Below are 24,769 nucleotides of genomic sequence, written 5' to 3'. Positions count from 1 at the left end.
GTGTGGCTCGGGCGGATGACGTGGCATGGGTTTGATCCCTGGCCTAGGAACTTCCATATGCTGTGGGTGCAGCCAAAAAAATTTTTTTTGTCCTTTTTTTTTTTTTTCCACAGCTGCACCAGCGGCATGTGGAGGTTCCCAGGCTAGGGGTCGAATTGGACCTGTAGCTGCCAGCCTACACCACAACTCGGGATCCAAGCCTCGTCTGGGACCTACACCACAGCTCATGGCAACGCTGAAACCTTAACCTACTGAGCAAGGCCAGGGATTGAACTTGCGTCCTCATGGATGCTATTCAAATTCATTTCTGCTGAGCCACAGTGGAAACTCCCCAAAATTTTTTTTTAAAAAGTAAGATATAAACTGCATGCAGTATAGACATAATGATTGAGGAGTTCCTGTTATAGCTCAGTGGTAACAATCTTGACTAGTATCCATGAGGATGCAGGTTTGATCCCTGGCCTCGCTTAGTGGGTTAAGGATCTGGCATTGGCTTGAGCTGCAGTGTAAGTCAAAGATGTGGCTTGGATCCCAAGTTGCTGTGGCTGTGGTGTAGGCCAGCAGCTGCAGCTTCAGCCCCTAGCCTGAAAACATCCATATGTGGCAAATGTGGCCCTAAAAAAATAAATAAAATTTGCATTACTCCTTTGAGGAAATGGTAGTAAGTATAGCCAATCCTTATAATTACATTGTCTAAAGTATGTTTCTAGTTGCTTTATATATAGTCGCTTGTGCTATATCAGGACATACTGGATTCCTAAAAGTCACTGTACTATTTATTCAAAATCAGGTGATAAAAACCACAGGGTTTGTTGGGAAAATGAGGTTGGTCACAACACTTCAAAACTTCATTAGTGACAAATTAGAAACAAAAGTAAGAGTCTAATAAAAAATGATAGCAGTTTTACATATGTAAAGTGGCTAACAGATATATAAATACTGCAATGTAAATACTGCATTTTGCCTTGGGAAAGACCTGAAGTTTGCTGTGGAAGTAGGTATTAGAAGGATAGCAGCTGGTGAGATTTTATGAAGTGATGGAAGGAAAGCTATCTTAAATCTGAGAGAAAGTTGTAAAGCAAAAGGTGGTTGTATGTGGCTCATAACCCACGAAGTGAACTGAGGGAAACCGAGATGTCTAGGGTGTGTGTCTGTGCTGTGCATGCCTGTGTGGCTTATTTCAGCTGGCTGCAGTTTTCTGTGTTCACATAGTTTTTCTGGCCGACAAATTCTACAGAAGCAAAAGTGAAATTTGAAATTAGTACGTTCAAAATGTTCCTTAAATATCAATGGTATTGGAGCAAATATGTGTTTTCAAAAGTATCATTGTAGCAGAACTGGCCGTACATTATCTAACTTACTGATGTAGAGTTCACACAGCCTGGGACTAGGTATCTCTTCCTTCACTCTGAAGTGTGTCTATTTACTGAAGCCAGAACTTCTTGCATCTAGTACCTGAGATGATGTCACATTCTTTGCCACCTTAGTTGCCACTGCCATTAAGGAGACAAAGTTTTTCCAACATTCTCTTTGTTAGAAGAAGCTTTGTACCTAGAGTATCAAAAGTTTCAGGTTAATTCATTTTAAAGATTTTTGTGAGGTGGCTAAATAACATTTTTAAAGAAGAAGATAAAATGTGTTTCTTCAATTTGTGTTTTGAAACAGTTTTGATGCTCAATGGGGGAAGCCTGACATGGAAGAAAAATCGATGATGGGTTTTAATCCTAGCTCTGCTTTACTTTGTCTTTTGCACTTTTATTTTACTTATTTATTTATTTATTTATTTTTGTCTTTTGCCATTTCTTGGGCTGCTTCTGCGGCATATGGAGGTTCCCAGGCTAGGGGTCGAATTGGAGCTGTAGCTGCCGGCCTACACCACAGTCACAGCAACTTGGGATCCGAGCCTCATTTGCAACCTACACCACAGCTCACGGCAACACTGGATCCTTAACCCACTGAGCAAGGCCAGGGATCGAACCCACAACCTCATGGTTCCTAGTCGGATTCGTTAACCACTGAGCCACAATGGGAACTCCTGTCTTTTGCACTTTTAAAGTTACTTTGTAAATTTGAGTAAAAAAAGGAGTTCTCTTGTGACACAGGGGGTTAAGGATCTGGCGTCACTGTAGTGGCCTGGTTCACTTCTAGTGGCATGGGTTCCATCCCTGGCCCCGGGAACTTCCACAGCCAAAAAAATTTTTTTGAGTTAAAAAAGAAAAAACACTACTTTGCTGACCTACCTCACTGGTCACGTAGTGAGATATGTATGAAAGTCCCTGGCAACAGTAGAGCATATGTATTAGTAAATGTGTATTATAGGTGTAGTCTATCAAGAAAGTTATTTAGCTTTTTCATTGAATTGATCTCATCTTGTTTTTATGTTTATATGTTTTGTATTCTCTTTAGCACTTCCGTTTTTGTATATTTTTTACTATTTATGAAGGTTTTTTTGTTTTAGTTATTTTTGTATTTAATACCTTTAAACAGTCCTTTAGTCTTTTTTATCTTATTTAAGGTGAGGAGAGGGGAATTTTATACTGTGACTGTAAAATATGCTACTATTTGATTTGTCAGCTTTAAATTCAACCCATTTTCTTATGTGTGATGCAGCAAATGAGTTTATTCTACTTTAGTTTTTTTCGATGTCTCTTTTCCTCTGACTTTTTTTCCCCTTCTTTTGTTTTTTTTTTGCTTTTTTTTACGGCTGCACCCATGGCACATGGAAGCTCCCAGGCTAGGGGTTGAGTCGGACCTACAGCTGCCGGCCTGTTCCACAGCCACAGCAACTCAGGATCTGAGCCAGGATCCAGGCCGTCTCTGCAACCTATACTGCAGCTCAAGGCAACATCAGATCCTTTACCCACTGAGTGAAGCCAGGGATTGAACCCACATCATCATGGATATTATTCAGCTTTGTTTCCACTGAGCCACAATAGGAACTCCTTTCCTCTGACCGTTTAAAGTTATTTTTACTTTCTTAGCGGGTCATTTTACATACTATCCTACTCTTGTCAATGCTTTTGTATTAGATTTAGTTAATGTTTACCAGAAGACCTTTTTCTGAAGTTTTCCCATATCTCTTGGTTGGATGAAGCTTGTTGTCTAGTAGAGATTCCTCAAGCAATGCTTGTGGAAATCTCTTCAGATTTTACATATTGAAAGTGTTTTCCTACAGGCTTGGTGTTTGAAGGACCATGGCTGGGTATAAAATCCTTGATTCTTATCTTCTTAAGTTTATTGAACAAAATTGGCCTGTTGTTTTGCTTATATATTGCTAATGCCAACCTGATTTTCTTTTCTTTGTAGATGACTTGGTCTTTCGTTTTGAAGATTTGAGTTTTTCTTTACCTGTAATTAAAATGTTTTACTTGGATATGTCTCTGTGTCAACTCTTCTGGATAAATTTTTCCTGATTGTAGTTTCAGATTGTAGATTTATGTTTTCTTTTGATTCAAAAATTATAGTTTTAGGAATTCCCACTGTGGCACAGTGGATTAAGAATCTGACTGTAGTGGCTTAGGTGGCTGCAGAAGTGCGGATTCAATCCCCGCCCAGTGCAGTGGGTTAAGGGATCTGGCATTGTTGCAGCTGTGTGTAGGTCATAGCTGTGGCTTAGATTTGATCTCTGGCCCTGGGAACTTCCATATGTTGCAGGTGCTGCCGTTAAAAAATAGAAAGAAGTGTAGTTTTAAATTTTATTTTTCTCTTGTTACATTCCTCAGTGATTTTTGTTTATTGGATCTTTGCATCTCTTTTATGTTTTTCTTATTCTTTTCTCTATTATTCTTTTGCTTGAGAAGTCTTATTTTCTATCTCTTTAGAGCATACATCTTGCAATTTTGTCATCATTTCTGAAATGATTTTGTGTTTTTTTTTCTGTTTTAGTTCAGTTTGTTCCTATTTTAAGACTTACTATTTTTCACTCTTTTTAAAAATACTTTCTGATTTGAGGTATTCTTTTATGTCTGCATATGTTATCTAATTGTTTCTGATTTGTGATGGAATGTTACATCTTTCCTTTGTTTTATCACTCTGATTTTTGGTGTGTTTTCATCTGCCCAAAAATTTTTTGCTTTTAAAAATTCTGTGTAAGTAACTTGATATTGATGTTGGGTTATTTCTCCTCAGGTTGCTTTTTGTTTGTTTTTTTGTTTTGTTTTGCTTTTTAGGGCCATACCTGTGGCATATGGAGGTTCCTAGGCTAGAGGTCTAATCGGAGCTGCAGCCATAGCAATGCAGGATCTGAGCTGCATCTGTCACCTACACTACAGCTCACGGCAACGCCAGATCCTTAACCCACTGAGCGAGGCCAGGGATTGAACACTCAACCTCATGGTTCCTAGTTGGATTCGTTTCTGCTGCACCACGACGGAAACTCCCAAGAGCACCTTTGTTGCTACAATCAAAAACAGTTTTAAAAAGAAGTCCCCTCTCCTCCATTGTTCTGTGTTGTTTTAGTAGGGCTGCCCTCTCCGTCAAGCCTTCATGTGACATTTTATCATCCTTCTAAGGTGTTTCCTTCTCCAAAGCCATACGTTACTAAAACTGCCACCTTTGATCTTACTTTCTAAACCTCTACACTTCTTTCTTGTATAGTCAAAATCCCAGTTTTATTTGGTTTCTGTGTATAACCTCTACATTTGACTCCTCAGTAGCTGTTTTTCTTGCCCATCATGCCTCTCAGTACTTCCTTTTGACCCCTTGCTTGGGTAAACTTGGGTGCATCCTAGTTAATATTACATGTATTCAGTCACCACTAGGACCCTGCTCTACTGTTTTTTTTTGTTTGTTTTGTTTTGTTTTTCTGCCACCCCACAGCATATGGAGTCCCCAGGCCAGGGATCATTTCCACACCACAGCTGTGACCTGCACAGCATCTGTGGTAATGGTGGATCCTTTAACCCACTCTGCCAGGTTGGGGATTGAACCTGTGTCTTGGTGCTACAGAGACGCTGCTGCTCCCATTGGACCACAGTGGGAACTCCTGTATTGCTCTTTTGAACAGTTCCCATTGGAACTTGGAACTTCTGGTCTTTTTTTTTGTCTTTTTTTGGGAACTTCTGGTTTTGAGTGTTTATGTACTTACATGTAAATTAGAGTTTTTAATTGTCGCATCTCCTTATAATGCTGTGGGTGATTTTATTTGCTCTCTTTCTTGGCCTGTATAGTTTTATGAGGATTTGTGTAGACTAGAAATTAGGGGACAGCCATTATCCTATAAGGAATTCATTTCTGTTTTTATGTGCTATGCTTGAAAATAATAGTGCTTGCTTTAAAATCATTTGCAATTCAGGTTTTATATAATTGTATAGTATACGATTATACTAATATTTCTGTGTTGACATGACAACTATATTGTTTTCCCTAAACTCTTTGGGATTATTTATCATCAAAATAATATCATTGAAATAACTGAGGTTCTATTATATAGCTGACTCCAAATCATATGTATATACCTTGAATTTTACTGAATTTTGTCCTGTCTCTAAGCAGAGTTTATAGCAGAGTTCTATTTACATTTAGCAAGAATCCTAAATTTTCCTTCAGTTGTCTTTTCTCAAGTGGCAGAATTTAATGCTGGGGGTAGGAGGGAAGAAAATCTGGCATGTTTTACAATGCATTAACAGGGTTATAATATCCAGAAAGCTGGTCGTGATTATCACATTCAGTTTTGCTAGTTGTAAGCCCTTATCTGTAATTTTAACTTCTGGGCCCAAAACTTGGGGAGAGATAGACCAATGACTCCCTTATGCTGATACATCAGAGAAATATTGGTGTAAAATCCCCACAGACCTTTCTTACCTGTTTCATCCTGAGACTCTGTGCTTGTTACTTTAAAATTTTGAAATGCCTTTTGTTTTGTGAAATAGTGATAGATTTTTACATAATTGTTTATTTAGAAAAATTAAAAATTTAGTAACCCCATTTACTTTTTTTTATTTTTATTTTTTGGCTGTGCCCACAGCAGGCAGCAGTACCTGGGCCAACAGTGGAACCTGAGCCACAGCAGTGACAACTCCTGAGTCCTTAACCATTAGGCCACCAGGGAACTCCTAGCAACCCCATTTTTTGTTTGTTTGTTTGCTTTTTCTTTTTTAGGGCTGCACTTGCGGCATGTGGAAGTTCCCAGGCTAGGTGTTGAATTGGAGCTGCAGCTGCCAGCCTGTGCTATAGCCACAGCACCTCGGGATCTGAGCTGCGTCTGTGACCTATACCATAGCTCATGGCAACACCAAATCCTTAGGCCACTGAGGGAGGCCAGGGATCAAACCTGTATCCTCATGGTACTAGTCAGGTTTGTTACTGCTGAGCCACATTGGGAATTCCTGCATTCCCATTTAAATTCTTTAATTGTTTTTTTGAAATTTTACTGGTTTTATAAAATATGTTGGTATGGGAACAGTATTGTATCAACCTCAAAATATCAAAGGACTTAAAATCCCTATATAAGGAACAGCTAAAAGAATGAAAAACAGAAGTTCCCATTGTGCGCAATGGAAATGAATCCGACTAGGAACCATGAGGTTGTGGGTTCGATCCCTGGCCTCGATTAGTGGGTTAAGGATCCGGCCTTGTGGTGAGCTGTGGTGTATGTTGCAGACGTGGCTTGGAACTGGTGTTGCTCTGGCTCTGGTATAGGCTGGCAGCTGATTAGACCCCTAGCCTGGCGTCCTCCATATGCTGTGGGTGTGGCCCTAAAAAGACAAAAAGACCAAAAAAAAAAAGAATAAAAAACAGAAGTGTTAGAGGGATATAGAGTTTGGCTCAGTATAACTAAAAGCATTTTAGTAGAGTGAGCTGGCACCAGGCAAGAGCTGTGTGACCACTTCTACCAGGTGATTTTTAAGGTCTCTTCCAACTAAGAGAGTCCATAAAACAGACTTGATTTATTAAGTCATATCTCAGTGGGTCTTATTTTGTCTTATTTAGAAGTAAGACGAACTTATTTTTTAAAATAATGTAAAATCAGAAGGGAAAAATCATCCTTAAGATTTGTTTTCCCAGTTGTAATAGTTTGTCAGAAATTGTTTGATATTAAAAGGATAACAGTTGTCTGTGAATGGAAGCACCAACTGAAAGAATTAAAGGAAAGGGAGGATAAAGGTAGTTTTTCAGAGATTCTGTGTTTTCTTTCCAAAAAACTCATTAAAAAGTTAAAGTATAAAATCACAGGTTTTGAGTTAAAGTATAAACTGTTCTATTAGTTGTCCTTTTTTTTTTGGCCTTTTTTTTTAGGGATGCACCCACAGCATGTGGAAGTTTTCAGTCTAGTGGTTGAATTGGAGTTGCAGCTTCCAGCCCATGCCACAGCATGCCAGATCTGAGCCATGTCTAACGTACACTGCAGCTCATGGCAGTGTCTGATCCTTAATCCACTACATGAGGCCAGGGATCAAACCCGAGTCCTCATGGGTTTGTTACTACTGAGCCACAACAGGAACTCCTATTAGTTGTCTTGAGCATATTGTTAAGTTTTGACAAATGCACAAACCAGTGCAGCTTATGCCCCTTTCAAGATGTGGAACATTTATATCTTAGACCCCTTGTTCCTCTTGATTGTAGATATTTAATTCAGTTTCTGCTTTTAGTGTTCTCTAAAATCAGTTAAGCTGTGTTGGGTCTAAATATTGTAAGTTATAGCTGATATCACAGTCCTTTTTTTTTTTTTTTGGCTGAGGCACATGGAAGTTCCTGAGCCAGGGATTGAACTTGCGCCACAGCAACAGCCTGAGCTGATGCATTGACAACACTGGATCCTTAACCCATTGCACTACAAGAGAACTCCCATAGTGCTTTATTTAAACATTTTTATTAAGTGCTTACTCAGGTTCTTTATATACATTTGTATTTAATTCTACACCTCTCCAGCATTTATTTGTAGACTTGTTAATGATTGCCATTCTGAACAATGTTAGGTGGTATCTAACTGTAGTGTTGATTTGCCTTTGATACTGAACATTTTTTCATGTGCCTGCTGGCTATCCATATATCTTTGGAGAAGTGTCTATTTAGGTCTTTTGCCCATTTTTCAGTTGGGTTTTTGTTTTTTGTTGAATTCTATGCATTTGTGTATTTTGGAGATTAAGCCCTTATCTGTTACATCGTGATCCCATAGGTTTTTTCATTTTTTTTATGGTTTCCTTTCCTGTGCAAATGCTTGCAAGTTCGATTGGGTCCCATTTGTTTACTTTTATTTTTATTTCTATTGCCTTGGGAGGCTGACCCAAGAAAACATTTATATGGTTTATGTCAGAGAAAGTTTTACTTAGGTTCTCTTCTAGAAGTTTTATGGTCCATGTAGTTTTGTAGCATGAACTTTACTGATAATGAAAACAAGCAAATAAACTTATTTTTTTCCTATTTTGTATGTTTATGCCTTTTGCATGGTTCACAAAGGGCTACTTATGATTATATCTTCTATTATATTTTAAGATTTCATTTATAATATTGCATTTCTTTTTTGCTTTGCCTTTTTTTTTTTTGCTTTTTAGGGCTGCTCTTGTAGCATATGGAGGTTCCCAGGCCAGGGGTTCAGTTGGAGCTACAGCTGCCAGCCTACACCACAGCCATAGCAACGCAGGGTCTGAGCCACATCCACAACCTACACCACAGCTCACCGCAATGCTGGAACCTTAACCCACTGAGCGAGGCCAGGGATTGAACCCACAACCTCATGGTTCCCAGTTGGATTGGTTTCCACTGCACCACAACAGGAGCTCCCATTAGATTACATTTCATTTAGAACAAAACCTGTGTTAAAGCTGAATTATGCATAGATTTTGCCTTATATGTTTTGGGGAAATAAATTGTTGAATGGAATATGGTACACTATTTCCTATTTTTCTTGTTAGTCCTATATGCTACTAGAGTTTTTACTTGGACAAGAGCAGAATTTTTAAGGAAATTTTATAGTATAAAGTAAGTTGATTATTTGCTGCTACTTTTTCCATTAAACTGTGAGAATACTGTTTTCATTTGCAATGAGTGACCTGTTGTAGGTTTAGTGCTTTTAGGAAAGAGATTGAGATTTGTTTCCTTAAATGTGCACTGATCTGTTTTTTGTTTTTTTGCTTTTTTTCTTTCTAGGGCTGAACCTGTGGCATATGGAATTTCCCAGGCTAGGGGTCAAATGAAAGCTGCAGCTGCTGGCCACAGCCACAGCAATGTGAGTTCTAAGCTGTAACCTCCATTATACTTTGAAGCAGTGCCAGATTCTTTTCCCACTGAGCGAGGCCAGGGATGGAATCTACATCCTCACAGATAGTAGTCAGGTTCTTAACCTGCTGAGCCACATCGGGAACTCTGCACACTGATTCTTGATAGGGGAGAAATTAATTCTTAGCCATTATTTGGAAGGTTATGCCATTCTGGATTATTTTTACAGGTCACATTGACAGAAGATATTTGAGTTAGTATAATTTTAATACGGAAGACTGCCAAATTTCATTAAATGGAACATAATAATTAGGAACTGAAATTTAATTACTGTCCTGAAGTGTGGTAAAAAGAAAGATAAGTGCTATAGTATTATCTCATTCAAAGAAAGTAGAGTTTGGTGGGATTTCCCTTGTGGGCTCAACGGGTTAAGGATCCAGCATTGTCACTGCTGTGGCTCTGGTTACCGCAGTGACACAGGTTCAGTCCCTGGCCTGGGAACTTCCACATGCCATGGGCGTGGCCAAAAAAAAAAAATTTTTTTTTGAGTTTGGTTTTAAATTTTTATTTGGTAAACTCGCTTATTGGGGGAATTATCCAGTTGGTTATGTTAATAAAATTTAATAGAATTTCTGTTTGTGGTGTAAAGAGCTCTCAACTGGGACTCAGGGGGCCTAGATTAAAGACTCCAATACTAGGCATTTTGCCAACAACTAGGTTTGTAGTCTTTGGCAGATTGCTTGTTTTCTAAATTTTACCTGATAGTAAGGGTTGAACCTTTTGTGCTCAGTTTACAGGAGTATCATGAAGGTTGTATGAGATGTTAGTGTGAAATGCCTTTGAGAAATAGAGTGCTATAAACAATATAAGGTATTTCCAGTAAGACCAAGAAAAAAACAACTGCAGTCTTGAGTATTTTAAGTTCAGTTGTACAAAATAAAGTCACATTTTTGCATGTCAAGAATGTCAATGTGGGAGTTCCCTTCGGCTCAGCAGTTAATGAACCGGACTAGGATCCATGGGTATGCGGGTTTGATCCCTGACCTCGCTTAGTGGGTTAAGGATCTGGCGTTGCTGTGAGCTGTTGTAAGTCACAGACTTGGCTCAGATCCTGAGTTGCTGTGACTGTGGTGTAGGCTGGCAGCTATAGCTCCAATTTGACCACTAGCCTGGGGACCTGTTGGGAATTTTTTTACAGTGCAGCCCTACAAAAAAAAGCAAAAAATAAATTTAAAAAAGAATATCAATGTCTGTGATTTCTATATGCTAGTAATATATTTATTCAGGTCCGCATTTTTACTCTGTGTGGGATAGATTGTTATATAATTTTTGAATTAAAGGTTCCCCCGCAATGGTCTTTTTAGGGCTGCCCCCTCAGCACATGGAGGTTCCTGAGCTAGGATTTGAATGGGAGCTGTAGCTACTGGCCTACACCACAGCCACAGCAACACGGGATCCCTAACCCCACTGAGCAAGGCCAGGGATCAAACCTGCGTCCTCATGGATGCTAGTCAGATTTGTTTCCACTGAGATGGGAACTCCTGGATTAAATAAAGCTTTCTTGTTTAAAAAAAAGTCAGCATATTAATAACAGTTGCCTCTCTGATGGGAATATAACTTAATTTTTCCCTCTTTTTCCTCTCTGCTTTCTACAGTGGCTTTATATTACTTGTGTTAGTGGATTTCTTTCTTTTTTTTTTCTATCTCTAGGGCCAAACCGCAGCATGTGGAGGTTCCCAGGCTAGGGGTCCAATTGGAACTGTAGCCGCTCAGCCTACGCCACAGCCGTAGCAACACCAAATCCGAGCCTCATCTACAACCTACACCACTGCTCACGGCAACACCGGATCCTTAACTCACTGAGCGAGTCCAGGGATCAAACCTGCAACCTCATGGTTCCTTGTCGGATTCGTTTCTGCTGCGCCACAACAGGAACTCCTGTTAGTGGGTTTTTTAAAACACTTTTCTTTTTTACTGTGCTAGGCTTAGGTTGCTCTACTGTAGTATACAGGTAGTTATAACGGTTAAGTATAATGCTCTGAATCCTGATTATCTGGGTTCAGATCTTTTTTCCCATCATTTCGTAGCTGTGTGACCTTGGCCAAATTATGTAATAATTTCCCTGTACCTTAGTTATCTCATTTAAAATGTGGATAAAAAGGAGTACCTAATTCAAGGTATTGATAAGAATTAAATGAGTTTTCCCTCTAAAGCTTTTAGCACAGTGCCTGGCACACAGTAGCTTCTCAGTAAGTATTAGTTGTTAATTATTGACTGTTTTACATGTCTTTTCTTGATGATGATTTGTCTCCATGATTTAAGGATTCTTTTTTATAACCTAGCAAGTGCTTAAGATTACCTAATTAGTTTTAGTGTCAGAAGTCAGTGTTTGGAACCATAGCTATTTGATTCCAAAGGCAGCTCTTTTTATTATTTTACTAATTTCATGAAGTAAAAATTTTATTTATATTGTTTCTAATATGTAAAAATGACCTAGAAATGTCATGCTAGGATTATGATACAGTGTGGCACTTAATGATATATATACTTTAACAGAGAAGACTTTTTTGTGTGTGTGTGTGTGTTGTTGTTGTTATTGTTGTTGTTGTTGTTGTTGCTATTTCTTGGGCCGCTCCCGCGGCATATGGAGGTTCCCAGGCTAGGGGTCTAACCGGAGCTGTAGCCGCCGGCCTACGCCAGAGCCACAGCAACTCGGGATCCGAGCCGCGTCTGCAACCTACACCACAGCTCACGGCAACGCCGGATCGTTAACCCACTGAGCAAGGGCAGGGACCGAACCCGCAACCTCATGGTTCCTAGTCGGATTCGTTAACCACTGCGCCACGATGGGAACTCCAGAGAAGACTTTTATATCATGTTTACTTTATTGCCTTTGGTCAATTTAAGAAATTTAAGAAAGCCTTAAGTGTAAAAGCAGTTTTTAATGCCAAGTAAATTAAAAGTGAGATTATTAAGCTTACATTATTATGACTTACTACTACTGCTGCTAGTGTTTCATTAATTTTAGGTGTTCTTTCACATTTTTTTTGTAATCTCACCTATTAATAAATGCTGTTCACGTTTTTTCCTGTCTTTTGGTGAATATACCTTTGGTTTATATAACCAATTTGGGTGTATACCTAAAATTGGAATTAGTGGGTCAGTGTCTGTGTATGGTTAGTTTTATTACATATACCAAATAGTATTTTTTAAAAATCTGATTTATTGAGATATAATTTTTATACCATAAAACTCCTTCTGCTGCATACTCGCACCATTTGATTAATTAATTTCATATCCTACCAGCAAGCAGTGTATGAGAGTTCCTGTTGTTCCATAACTTTATCAGTTGATATATCAAATTTATTATTTTAATAATTTAATGATGTGACATTGTGTTTTTTGTTTAATCAAGCACCTTTTTATGTGTTTATTAGCCATTAAGATAACTTCTTTGTGTGTTATTTTTTTCAAGACTTGCCCAGTTTTTTAAGGAGCTGTTTTGTTGTTATCAACTTAAAAGAAGTTCTTTTATATTGTGATATAAGATCTTAGTCAAAAATGTTTATTGTTTTCTCTGACTTGCCCCTTTTTTTTGGCCATGTCCAAGACAGGTGAAAGTTCCCATGCCAGGTATTGAACCTGCCCCACAGCAGTGACAATGCCAAGTTCTTAACCCAGTGAGCCACTAGGGAACTCCTCAAACACAATCTTGAGCATGGAAAAATTTTTTAAAAATTTTGGCTGCACCGTGGCATATGGAAGTTCCCAGGCCAGGGATTGAATCTGAGCTACAGCTGTGATCTTTGCCATAGGTGCTGCAATGCTAGACCCTTAACCTGCTGTGCTACAGTGGGACATCCTTAAACACTATCTTGAACATTTAAAATTTCTTGCTTAAAGAGTCCTGCTCACTCCAGTATAATGAAGATACTTAAAATTTTTTTTTTCTTCTGGAAGCTTTATTGTTACATATTTCACATTTAGATCTGTGATGCTTTTAGAATTTATTTTTATTTATTTGTTTTTTTTGGCCGTGCCTTTGGCATATGGAAATTCCCAAGGCAGGGACTGAACCCATGTCTCAGCAGTGACCTAAGCTGCCACAGTGACAGCACCATATCCTGCACCACAAGGGAACTCTTAGAATTTATTTTTCTATTGTAAAGAAGGGTCATTTTGGCTCTGCTAATCTGTTTTTTCTGTTTTCTCAGTTTGGATAGTTTCTATTGTTGTGTCTGTTTCACTGATCTTTTCTTTTGCAGTATCATAATTGCTTCAATCTTAGCTGATGAAGTTTTCATTGTAGATAGGTTTTTTGTTTTTGTTTTAATCTCTAGAAGTGCTATTTCTTTTTCCTATGTTCCAGTTCTCTCTTGCTATGTTTACATTTTCTTTAAATTCTGGAGCATATTTATAATAGTCATTTTGGTATCCTTATGTCATAATTCATCATCTCTTTTATGGGCCATATTTTCTTACTTCTTAGCTTATCTAGTAACTTTTAATTGGATGTTGAGCGCTAAGAATTTTATACTGTTTTATTGGATTTAATTGTCTTTTTTTAAGCATGTTAGATTTTGTTACAGCAGTTAGTGAAGATAATGGTTTGCCCATCAGTCTAGGGCTTTCTAGGGTATACTTATTCTAGGGCTAGTTTTTGTCTGCTACTGAATAGACTTTCTTGCAGTGTTTTCTGGATTACACAGCTGTTTAATGAAGACTCCGTTCTGGCTACTTGGAACTCTCAATACCAAGGGAGCCCTAAGAATTATTGAACTTTCTGTTTCCTAGTCATTCTTTGTTTGGCTTCATGAAGTTTCACCTTACATATGCAAGACTTAATTCTCAATAATTCTCAGCCACAAATGCATGGGGAGGAGTTCCCATCGTGGCGCAGTGGTTAATGAATCCGACTAGGAACCATGAGGTTGTGGGTTCGGTCCCTGGCCTTGCTCAGTGGGTTAACGATCCTGCGTTGCCGTGAGCTGTGGTGTAGGTTGCAGATGCGGCTCGGATCCTGCATTGCTGTGGCTCTGGCGTAGGCTGGCAGCTGCAGCTCCGGTTAGACCCCTAGCCTGGGAACCTCCATATGCCGTGGGAGCAGCCCAAGAAATGGCAAAAAGACAAAAAAAACAACAAAAAAACCCCACAAATGCATGGGGACCTTGTGCAGATTTTTGGATCTCTTTCTCTGAATAGTTCTATCATTTTCAGTACTCTGCCTTCCAAGTACCTCAGCCTCCTTGAACTTCAGCCTTTGTCTTTTTAACCCTGGACCATGATACTCTGTTTGGGATCCTTCTCCCTGTGCAGTGACATTTCCAAGTGTGTCATGTTTAATTTTGTTTTCCCTTTCTCATGGTTCACAATGCGTGTTGTCCCATGACTGACAATAATTATTGTATACATTTTGTACAGTTTTGTTGTTTATGGTAGGAAGGGGAGGTTCAGGCTGTCATGGCCAAAAGTGGAATTTCCCTTACCACATTTTTTTGGAAGTAAATTTCTAGAAAGCTAATTAAGAGTTTTAAAGAAACAATGCACTAAACTGTTGCTTGAATGTATGTAGTCCTTGGAAAAGTGACAAGTCAAGAGTATCACTTTTTTTTGAAGTTTGCCGTGGCTTGATGTGATGTGGGCTTTCAGTTCCTAGATCAGGAATTGAACCCCGGCTGCAGTGGTGAGAGTGCCAAGACCTAACCACTGGGCCATCAGGGAACTCATAAGAGTTTACTTTTAATTAGCCTGGTCTTTAGAGTATTGCTGTCTTTAATGCTATTTACTATTATTATAATCATTATAAGAAAAACATTTTTAGACTTTCTGCTAAGTAAATAGGAACACTAACTTTAGTTGCTTAGTCCTTTTTTTTTTTTGTCTTTTTGCCTTTTTTTCTAGGGCCACACCCATGGCATATGGAGATTCCCAGGCTAGGGGTCAAATTGGAACTGCATCTGCCGGCCTACGCCAGAGCCACAGCAACACGGGATTCGAGCCACATCTGTGACCTACACCACAGCTCATGGCAACGCCGAATCCTTAACCCACTGAGCAAGGCCAGGGAATGAATCTGAAACCTCACCGTTCCTAGTCGGATTTGTTAACCACTGAGCCACGATGGGAACTCCAAGTTGCTTAGTCTTAAGTATCTTTGGTTGTATACAGTTAATGGAGCTTGTAAATTACTGCTTCTACTCGCCCCTCCTTCTTATCTCCCAGATCACTTTGCCTGTTGATTGTAGAGGGGTGGAGAGTTAGAAAGCTATTGCAGAGAAACTAGGACTTATGCATCTGCTAGAGAATGGAAGTGTGAGGGAAGGTAAGCATAGAGGATAATTAGGTTTTCTGCTTTATCATCTGAGTGAGGAGTTGATGGAAGGACATCTGCTGCATTGGTGAATAATAGATTTTGGGAAGTAAAGTCAGTTGTGTTTGAATAGTATCTCAGGCTTGAGGTGTGAACAACAAAGTAGAGAAGGTGAGTACATAGGTGATTATAGAACAGCTCTGTAATTGACTGTAGCATTGAGCAATTGATGTCTTGATGCTGAATGTAAAATTTTACAGTTTTGGTTGTTTCTTCATATTTTTCTACCATGATTTTGTTGTCATTTGCATTAACTATCCCTCCCAGATCTTGAATGTATTGATTGTTTCAGAAGTTGTGAATAAGATTTGTTTAAACTTATAATACTGAATTCTGACATCATATCTTTTAAGATGCAGAGGGTTTTCTTTTCTGTAAGGAATACATGCTTTAAAAATTATTACTGTTATAAAAGAACATATTGATGCCATTTATGGAAAAATAGGACTTAAAACTTCATCATTCACACATTTGCCCACCTGTCTTTTCCTCATTCTCTCGTTACAGTTATATCACAATATTTTGTTGTTGTTGTTGTGGTTTGGCCACACCTGCAGCGTACAGAAGTTCCCAGGCCAGGAGTTGAACCTGCACCACAGTTGTGACCAGAGCCATAGCAGTCACGATGTCAGATCCTTAACCCACTGAGCCCCCAGAGAACTCCTAGTTTACATTTTTATAATTACACATGTATTATTTATTGCTGAGCCAATTGTATACTAAGACCACACTTTCCTATATAAGCCTTTATTTTTCCTGGGGTTAATACCTGTCTTACTCATTTTCTACAGACTTATTGCTCATTTCCCCCAAGTGTGTCTGTATTTCTGTCTTGTGCTTATAAACAATATTTTCCATATTATGAAGTACATCTATTTTTGCCCTTGCTAGAAACCTCTTCCATGGTGGCCTTTGGAGTCCTGTTTGATTTTGGAGTGGTTTGTTCTTTAGTCCTTTTTTTGTACTAGATTACTTTTTTTTTTTTTGGTCTTTTTGCCTTTTCTTGGGCCGCTCCCGTGGCACATGGAGGTTCCCAGGCTAGGGGTCATATTGGAGCTGTAGCCACTGGCCTATACCAGAACCACAGCAACGCAGGATCCAAGCCATGTCTGCAACCTACACCACAGTTCATGGCAACACCAGATCCTTAACTCACTGGGTGAGGCCAGGGATCAAACCTGATTCCTCATGGATCCTAGTCAGATTCGTTTCCACTGAGCCCTAATGGGAACTCCTGCATTAGATTACTTATTTACTAAGTCCCATATTGTTTTTTTGTGTTTGCTTTGATTCCTTTTAATAGCTTCCCAAGGAAGAGTACAGAGAGCTAAAATTTTAACTTTCTGAGAAGGCTTAAAATGTCATTTTACTCATATACTTGATTGATGATTTTGCTGGTTAAGGAATTCTGAATTTTGAAGGCTGTGTGTAGTGGGGTTTTATTTTCTATTTTTTATTTTGTTTGCTTTTTAGTGCCATACCCATGGCACATGGAGGTTCCCAGGCTAGGGGTCTAATTAGAGCTACAGCTGCCAGCCTACATACGCCACAGCCACAGCAACACAGGATCTGAGCTGCTGCGTCTGCAACCTACACCACAGCCCAGGGGAACGCTGGATCCTTGATCACTGTGCAAGGCCAGGGATCGAACCGGAAACCTCATGGTTCCTAGTCGGATTTGTTTCTGCTGTGCCATGACTCGAACTCCCTGTGTGTGTAGTTGTTTTATAGCTTTCAGCAATATTCCATTGTTACTTTGGAATAAAAATTTAGTGGTATTCTTTTTTTTTTTTTTTTTAGGGCCACACTTGCAGTTGGAGGTCCCCAGGCTAGGGGTTGAATCTGAGCTACAGCTGCTGGCTTGTGCCACAGCCATAGCAATGCCAGATCTGAGCTGTGCCTGCGACCTATACCACAGCTCATGGCAACGCCAGATCCTTAACCCACTGATCAAGGCCAGGGATCGAACCCGCAACCTCTTGGTTCCTCTTGGATTTGTTTCTGCTGGGCTACAGTGGGAACTCCCAGTGGTATTCTTTTTTTTTTGTCTTTTTTGTCTTTTTTCTATTTCTTTGGGCCGCTCCCGCGGCATATGGAGGTTTCCAGGCTAGGGGTCGAATCGGAGCTGTAGCCACTGGCCTACGCCAGAGCCACAGCAACACAGGATCCGAGCCGCATCTGCAACCTACACCACAGCTCACGGCAACGCCGGATCATTAACCCACTGAGCAAGGGCAGGGACCGAACCCACAACCTCATGGTTCCTAGTCGGATTCATTAACCACTGCGCCACGATGGGAACTCCTTTTTTTTTTGTCTTTTTTTTTGTTGTTCTTTTTGCCTTTTCTAGGGCCGCTTCCCATGGCATATGGAGGTTCCCAGGCAAGGGGTCTAATCGGAGCTGTAGACTCCAGTCTACACCAGAGCCACAGCAATGTGGCATCCGAGCCTCATCTGTGACCTACACCACAGCTCACGGCAGCACCGGACCCTTAACCCACTGAGCGAGGCCAGGGGTCAAACGCCCAGCCTCATGGTTCCTAGTCAGATTCCTTAACCACTGTGCCACGATGGGAACTCCCCAGTGGTATTCTAATTACAGATCTGACTTGAAGTTCTTAAGGACCGTCCATTATTTCCAGGCTTTGAACTTGCGTTAATGACGTGCCCTTCATTAATTTGCATGCACTCGTTTGTCCCTTGTGACTTCAGAGACTTCTTTCCTTTAGTAAAAAAATGTCATTTTATGTTACTTTATTTTGCTTTTTTAGGGTCACACCCACGGCACATGGAAGTTCCTAGGCTAGGGGTCAAATTGGAGCTACAGCTGCTGATCTACACCACAGCCACAGCAATGCAGGATCCGAGCTTTGTCTGCAGCCTACACCACAGCTCATGGCAATGCTGGATCCCTGACCCACTGATCGAGGCCTGCATCCTCATGGATACTAGTCTGATTAGTTTTTGCTGCGTTACAACAGAAACTTCAAAAGATGTTATTTTAAAATATATTTTCTATACTTTTTTTTTCAGTTTCGTGTTAACACTTGGTGGACCTTTTGGAGTGATCTAATGACATTTTTCTTGTGCATGTTTTGTCCCTTTGCCTTACTCTTCCTTTTTATGTTTGAACCTTCTGTATTTCTTTCTTTTTTTTAAACTGGCATTTTAGTGGGATTTAGGAGAATATGGAAGTAACATCTGATCACTTTGTTGTATTTAACAAAAAATATTTAGTACTGAGTTTAAAATTGCATTTCTTCGTGAACTTACATTTTTCTTTTTTTGTCTTTACAGAGATGTTATGAACATAAGCAGTACCGGAATGGGTTGAAATTCTGTAAACAAATCCTCTCAAATCCCAAATTTGCTGAGCATGGAGGTAAATGTAACTACTCTACACTTGGTGTAACCATAAAGTTTATTTCAAGATGGAGTTTTTTATACTTTAAAGAAGTGGTTTAATAAGGTCATCCCATGGAATTCCCCTGAAGAACAGTAGGAAAGTTATTTTATCTTGTTAGCATATGCATTACCAGGTTTTCATGCATTTCTATATCTTTTTTATCTAAAAAAAAAAACCTTTAGGGAGGCCTTTAGTATAGAAATGTGTGTTGACTTCATTCGTCAATTAAAAGTATTTTAATTCTAGAGTTCCTCTTGTGGCGTGGTGGGAATGAATCTGTCTAGTATCCATGAGGATGCAGGTTGGATCCCTGGCCTTGCTCTTTGGGTCAGGCATCCATTGTTGCCATGAGCTGTGGTGTAGATCACAGACATGGCTTGGATTCCAAGTTGCTGTGGCTGTGGCGTAGGCCAGGGGCTGTAGCATAGGCCAGGGGCTGTAGCTCCTTTTTGATCCCTAGCCTGGGAACCTCTGAATGCTGTGGGTGTGGCCATAAAAAGCAAAATAATAGAATAGTAAAAATGTTTTAATTCTGTAAAAACCTGGGAAATTTCTCGATAATCTCCCTGAAGTTTTAAATACTTAGGATAATGTAACATTTGTCTTTGAGATAATAGTTACTTTTTTGTTATTATTTTTAAATTGCTTTCTTTTTTCTTAAATAGAAACCCTGGCTATGAAAGGATTAACATTGAACTGTTTGGGGAAAAAGGAAGAAGCTTATGAATTGGTTCGTAGAGGTTTGAGAAATGACTTGAAGAGTCATGTGTGTATCCTTTTTAAGGGTTGGATTGGGGTGTCTTGAGCTAAGGTGGTAATTTGGGAGTTAGAAGTTTTAGATCCTCCTTACCATATAAATCCAGAGGAGATGATTCATTCTTCAGTTGAATACAATAGCTGTCTTCATTCATGAAACATTGTTATATACCTACTATGTTCTGACATTATCTACTTGCTTGTAGTAGATAATGGAACTTGTCTTTTAAAATATCTCCAAAATCTCTTCTCTCTTTAAAAAAAGGCACCCTGCAGGTTTCATCATAGCATAAATTTACAGAAAGCTATACAAAAATGAGTATTAGAGAAGCAATTTAGGGTACTGATTAAGAGCACAGGGTTTGGAGTATGTTTCATTTAGGTTCGAATCCCAGCTGAGCTTCTATCTAAGTGCTCTTACAGCTTAATTTCCTTACGCATAGTAGGAGGGTAATTATTGCCATTTCACTGTGTTGTAAAGATTTAATGATGCTTAACATAGTCCCTGAAAATACTAAGTACTGTAAGTTTTATTGAGGGAAGTGTGAAAATAGGAGCAAGTACAAATATCTAAGGAAAGACAGAAAAAAAATTGTGGGATATTTTTTAAGTAGTTTTTAAACAAATATTTCTTTAACTTTGTTCTGGGCTAACACAGTTTTAAGTGCTGAAACATTAAACAAATTTTTAAGTGTTTACAAGGCCCTCAGCATAATACAGACTAAGATAATGGATTTGGCTTTCAAGGATCTTACAGTAGTGAAGGAAGATACTTGCTAGAAGCTTATACTGAACACCTCTGAGTATTACTTAAAATGCTATAGCTTGTTCAAAAATTATCACTAATCAGGTAAAGCAGAAGTGAATGAGTTGAGAGTAACAAGAAACTAAAAAGGTGAGCAAAAGATTAATTAAGACTGTTGTAGATATCTTTTCATCATTTTTAATGTTGGCATAGTGTTCTGTATGTATTTGCGATGCTGTATTTAATTGGCTTTCTCTTGTTTTTTGTTTGTTTGTTTGTTTGTTTGTCTTTTTGCCTTTTCTAGGGCCGCTCCCGTGGCATATGGAGGTTCCCAGGCTGGGAGTCCAATTGGAGCTGTAGCCGCCAGCCTATGCCAGAGCCACAGCCACACAGGATCCAAGCTGCATCTGTGACCCACACCACAGCCCACGTCAATGCCGGATCCTTAACCCACTGAGCAAGGGCAGGGATCGAACCCACAACCTCATGGTTCCTAGTCGGATTCGTTAACCACTGCACCATGACGGGAACTCCAGCTTCCTCTTGTTAAATGTAAATTTCTTTAAATTTTTGGCAACATTAAACTCCTTGAGGATAGATTTTTAGGAGGCGGAGATTAGAGGCACCTAAAAGGTGCTGCAGTGCTCAAGAGAGTTGATCAAGTCCTGAAACAATAGGGTATTGGTGGTTGAAATGTGAGTGAGGGCATGGGAGGATAGTAATGGGGGCAGATTATGAAGAGTAGTGTCTCAGGATTTTTAAAACTGTGTTCCAACTAACTGAGATTTCCTTCACCTTTATCTCTTACATGATAAAGATTATTTTTCAAGTAAAATTTATAACATGTGGATTTTCAGTTATACACGCCACCCTAGACATTCTGTATTTTCTGACTCTTGAGGATTCCTGGTGTAAAAGTTGTTAGATTGAAAAGTTTGAGTCTGATCTGAGAGAGGAACATTGTTAAGTTTCTAAAAATAGGAAGTAGAATTTTCTGGGTTTTTTTGTTTTTGTTTTTCTTTTCTTTTCTTTTTTTCTTTTCAGGGCCACGTCTCTGCGGCATATGGTGGTTCCCAGGCTAGGGGGTCTAATCGGAGCTACAGCTGCTGGCCTACATCACAGCCACAGCAACACATGATCCAAACCACATCTGTGACCTACACCACAGCTCATGGCAACACTGGATCCTTAACCCACTGAGCGAGGTCAGGGATTGAACCTGCAACCTCATGGTTCCTAGTTGATTCGTTTCTGCTGTGCCACGATGGGAACGCCGAGTTTTCTGTGTTTTAGAAAGGTTACTTTGGCAGGTGAGAATAAACACAGAGAGATTGAATGCAGGAGGATGGGTGACTGTTGGAATAATCAAGATCTAAAGACCTCTGTTAGTGGAGTGGGATTATTAACATATTTTATCCCTTTATAGCACAGTTTTACAACCTACTGTAATTTACTTACTTATCTGTAGCCCTTGCTAGACTTAAGGTTCTTTGACTGTAAGAGATTGTTCATTTTGTTCACCTACCCCTAATTTAGTAAGAAGTTTTAATAAGTATTATTTAAATGAGTGGGAAAAAATTTTTATGTAGTTGATTTTTAGAACTTTATACTGCACTAAGGGTAGGTGCATTATCCTAAGAACCTTGTTAGCTAAAGAAAAGAAAATATACAGAACATTGTATATCAATTATAATAAATTTTTTAAAATCCTGTGGACTATGATAATCATAAAAAAAGAAAGAAAATATGCCTGATTTGAAGTAAATACATATCATAGATACCCGATACCATCTTTTTCCTTTTAAAAGTAAAGGTAATTCTTAATATTTACTGAGCATTTTATATTTTGCCAGCCAGTGAGCACTTTATATATATTATCTAGTTTTGTCACCAAACTGCTATGCTTTGCTGTATAGGTTTTCTCTTTATTTTTTATAATTGAGGAAACATACCAAGACTAAATTAATTTGTTTAAGGTCACAGTTAATAAGGCAGGTTGTACCTGTTTTCTCTGGCTTGAAAAGCTGTGCTATTTTCCACTGTATGAAACTACCTTCTATATATTCTCTCCCTTATTTTTTTAAGCCTGTAATTTCATAAATAGCTATTGTTTTCTGATTACTGAGGAATATTATTGGAATATTATTTCTTGACTTGTAGGCTGTATCCTTAACTAAATCCTTTAGGTTGGCATGTTTATGGCCTTCTCCAGAGGTCAGACAAGAAATACGATGAAGCCATTAAGTGTTACAGAAATGCTCTAAAATGGGATAAAGACAATCTTCAAATCTTAAGGGACCTTTCTTTACTACAGATTCAAATGCGAGATCTTGAGGGTTACAGGGTAAGTAAAACAGAGAATTTTTCTTATTCTAAGGAGGAAATATTGTTAAAATATTTAAAACTTTTTGAGTACCATCTGATAATAAAACTTTGCTTTTTTTTTGCTTTTTGGAGACACACCTGTGGCATATGGAAAGTTCCCAGGCTAGGGGTCGAATTGGAGCTACATCTACTGGCTTATGCCACAGTCACAACAGCAATGCGGGATCTGAGCCTCGTCTGTGACCTACACCACAGCTCACGGAAATGCCAGATCCTTAACCCACTGAGCAAGGCCAGGGCTTGAACCTGCAACCTCCTGGTTCCTAGTTGGATTCATTTCCACTGCGCCACAACAGAAACTCCCCGTGTATGTAGTTGTTTTATAGCTTCCAGCAATATTCCATTGTTACTTTGGAATAAAAGTTCAGTGGTATTTTTTTTTTTAGGGCCGCACCTGTGGCACATGGAGGTTCCCAGGCTAGGGGTCGAATTGGAGGTACTGCTGCCAGGCCTGTGCCACAGCCACGGCAACAGCCACAGCAATGCCAGACCTGAGCTGCATCTGTGATCTACACCACAGCTCATAGCAACGCCAGATCCATAACCCAATGATTGAGGCCAAGGATCAAAGCTGCATCCTCATGAATACTAGTTGGGTTCATTTCCACTGAACCACAACAGGAACTCCTCTGTCATCTTATTTAGATACAAAATAATAGAAAAAGAAAAAAATTATTTTATGGTGTTGAGCACTCATGATTTTTTTTTTTTTTTTGGCCATGTCTGTGACATGCGTAAGTTCTCAGGCCGGAGATCAAACCCTGCTACAGCAATAACCCTTAAATCATTCTGTTAAATCACATTTACTCCTTCTTTTCCTGTTTTTTTGTTTTTTTGTTTTTTTTGTTTTTTTGTTTTTTTTTTTTTTTGCTCACGTAGTATCTGCTGGGTTTTCTTTTTTCATTCTTTTTTTTTTCTTATGGGTTGTTTTCTATAAATCTCATTAACTCACTAGTTGGGCACTGTTCAAAAAACTTTTTTCCTTTGTACTGTCTTTTCCATCCTCTTTTCTTAGAGTAAGTAGATCAGTTAGTAATATCAAGGGTACCTGGTCTTTAAAAAATTATAAGATTATCTTGGAAGTTTCATCATACTTAAATATCTTCTTTGCTTCTATAAAGCTATATAATACGGATTTTTGAAACTGTCTTTTATTATTTCATCATTGTGTTGCAGATTGCCTGCTCAGTTATTGGGTAAATCGGTATGATCTTTTTGAGGACCATTTATTTTTCACTGTTTTCCTTTTAGGAAACGAGATATCAATTACTTCAGCTTCGACCTGCACAAAGAGCATCATGGATTGGTTATGCTATTGCTTACCATTTATTAGAAGATTATGAAATGGCAGCAAAGATTTTAGAAGAATTTAGGAAAACACAACAGGTAACAACCAGACATTAGACCTAGTAAACTAGGTCTGATTCTTAGTATAGCTAAAAGAAAGAAGTGTATAGTCTTACTTTTTATTTGAAATAGCTTCAAACTTACAGAAATGTTGCAAGAATAGTGCAAAGAATTCCATATAGAAGTTCACTTACATTAATTGTTAATATTTGATACACTTAATTTTCAGTCTCTGTGTCTGCTTAGCTATTCATAATTTTTCTTGAAACATTTGAGAGTAATTATAGGCAGCTTGTTCTTTTACTTCTGAATATTTGAGTTGATGTTTCCTAAGAATAACTCAATAGATAGTGCTATATAGATTATAAAAAAATTAGGAAATTTAACATTGATAGACTGTTATTATCTAATCCACAGTCCATATTCAAAATTTACCAATTCCTATTTATATCCTTTGTAGGATTTTTTTTTTTCAGTTTTATACATTACAATATGATCACAACTGTAGCTATATTTAAACCCTTAAATCCTTCTATTAAATCATATTTACTCCTTTTTTCCTTTTTTTTTTAAACTTTTTTATTTTTTATTTTTTGCTCACATA

General features: G+C 38.7%; 1 protein-coding gene across 4 annotated transcripts in view; it reads left to right on the top strand.

Annotated features, from left to right (window-relative positions):
• NAA15 (N-alpha-acetyltransferase 15, NatA auxiliary subunit) overlaps positions 1 to 24,769 on the top strand; it is an 82,687-nt gene that overhangs the window by 8,145 nt on the left and 49,773 nt on the right. For all 4 annotated transcript variants that reach the window (XR_007137538.1, XM_047799054.1, XM_047799055.1 and 1 more), the window contains exons 2-5: positions 18,824 to 18,908; positions 19,598 to 19,702; positions 22,620 to 22,777; positions 24,070 to 24,204. Coding sequence is in view for 3 of the 4 variants with exons in the window: in XM_047799054.1 (XP_047655010.1) it covers positions 18,824 to 18,908; positions 19,598 to 19,702; positions 22,620 to 22,777; positions 24,070 to 24,204 (483 nt within the window). In the remaining variant the exon portion in view is untranslated. The remainder of the gene's footprint in view (positions 1 to 18,823; positions 18,909 to 19,597; positions 19,703 to 22,619; positions 22,778 to 24,069; positions 24,205 to 24,769) is intronic.

Source organism: Phacochoerus africanus, chromosome 10 (genome assembly GCF_016906955.1).
Source record: "Phacochoerus africanus isolate WHEZ1 chromosome 10, ROS_Pafr_v1, whole genome shotgun sequence".
Taxonomy (NCBI): Eukaryota; Metazoa; Chordata; class Mammalia; order Artiodactyla; family Suidae; genus Phacochoerus; species Phacochoerus africanus.
Note: the sequence above shows the minus strand (reverse complement) of the source record. Positions and strands in the feature narration are given on the sequence as shown.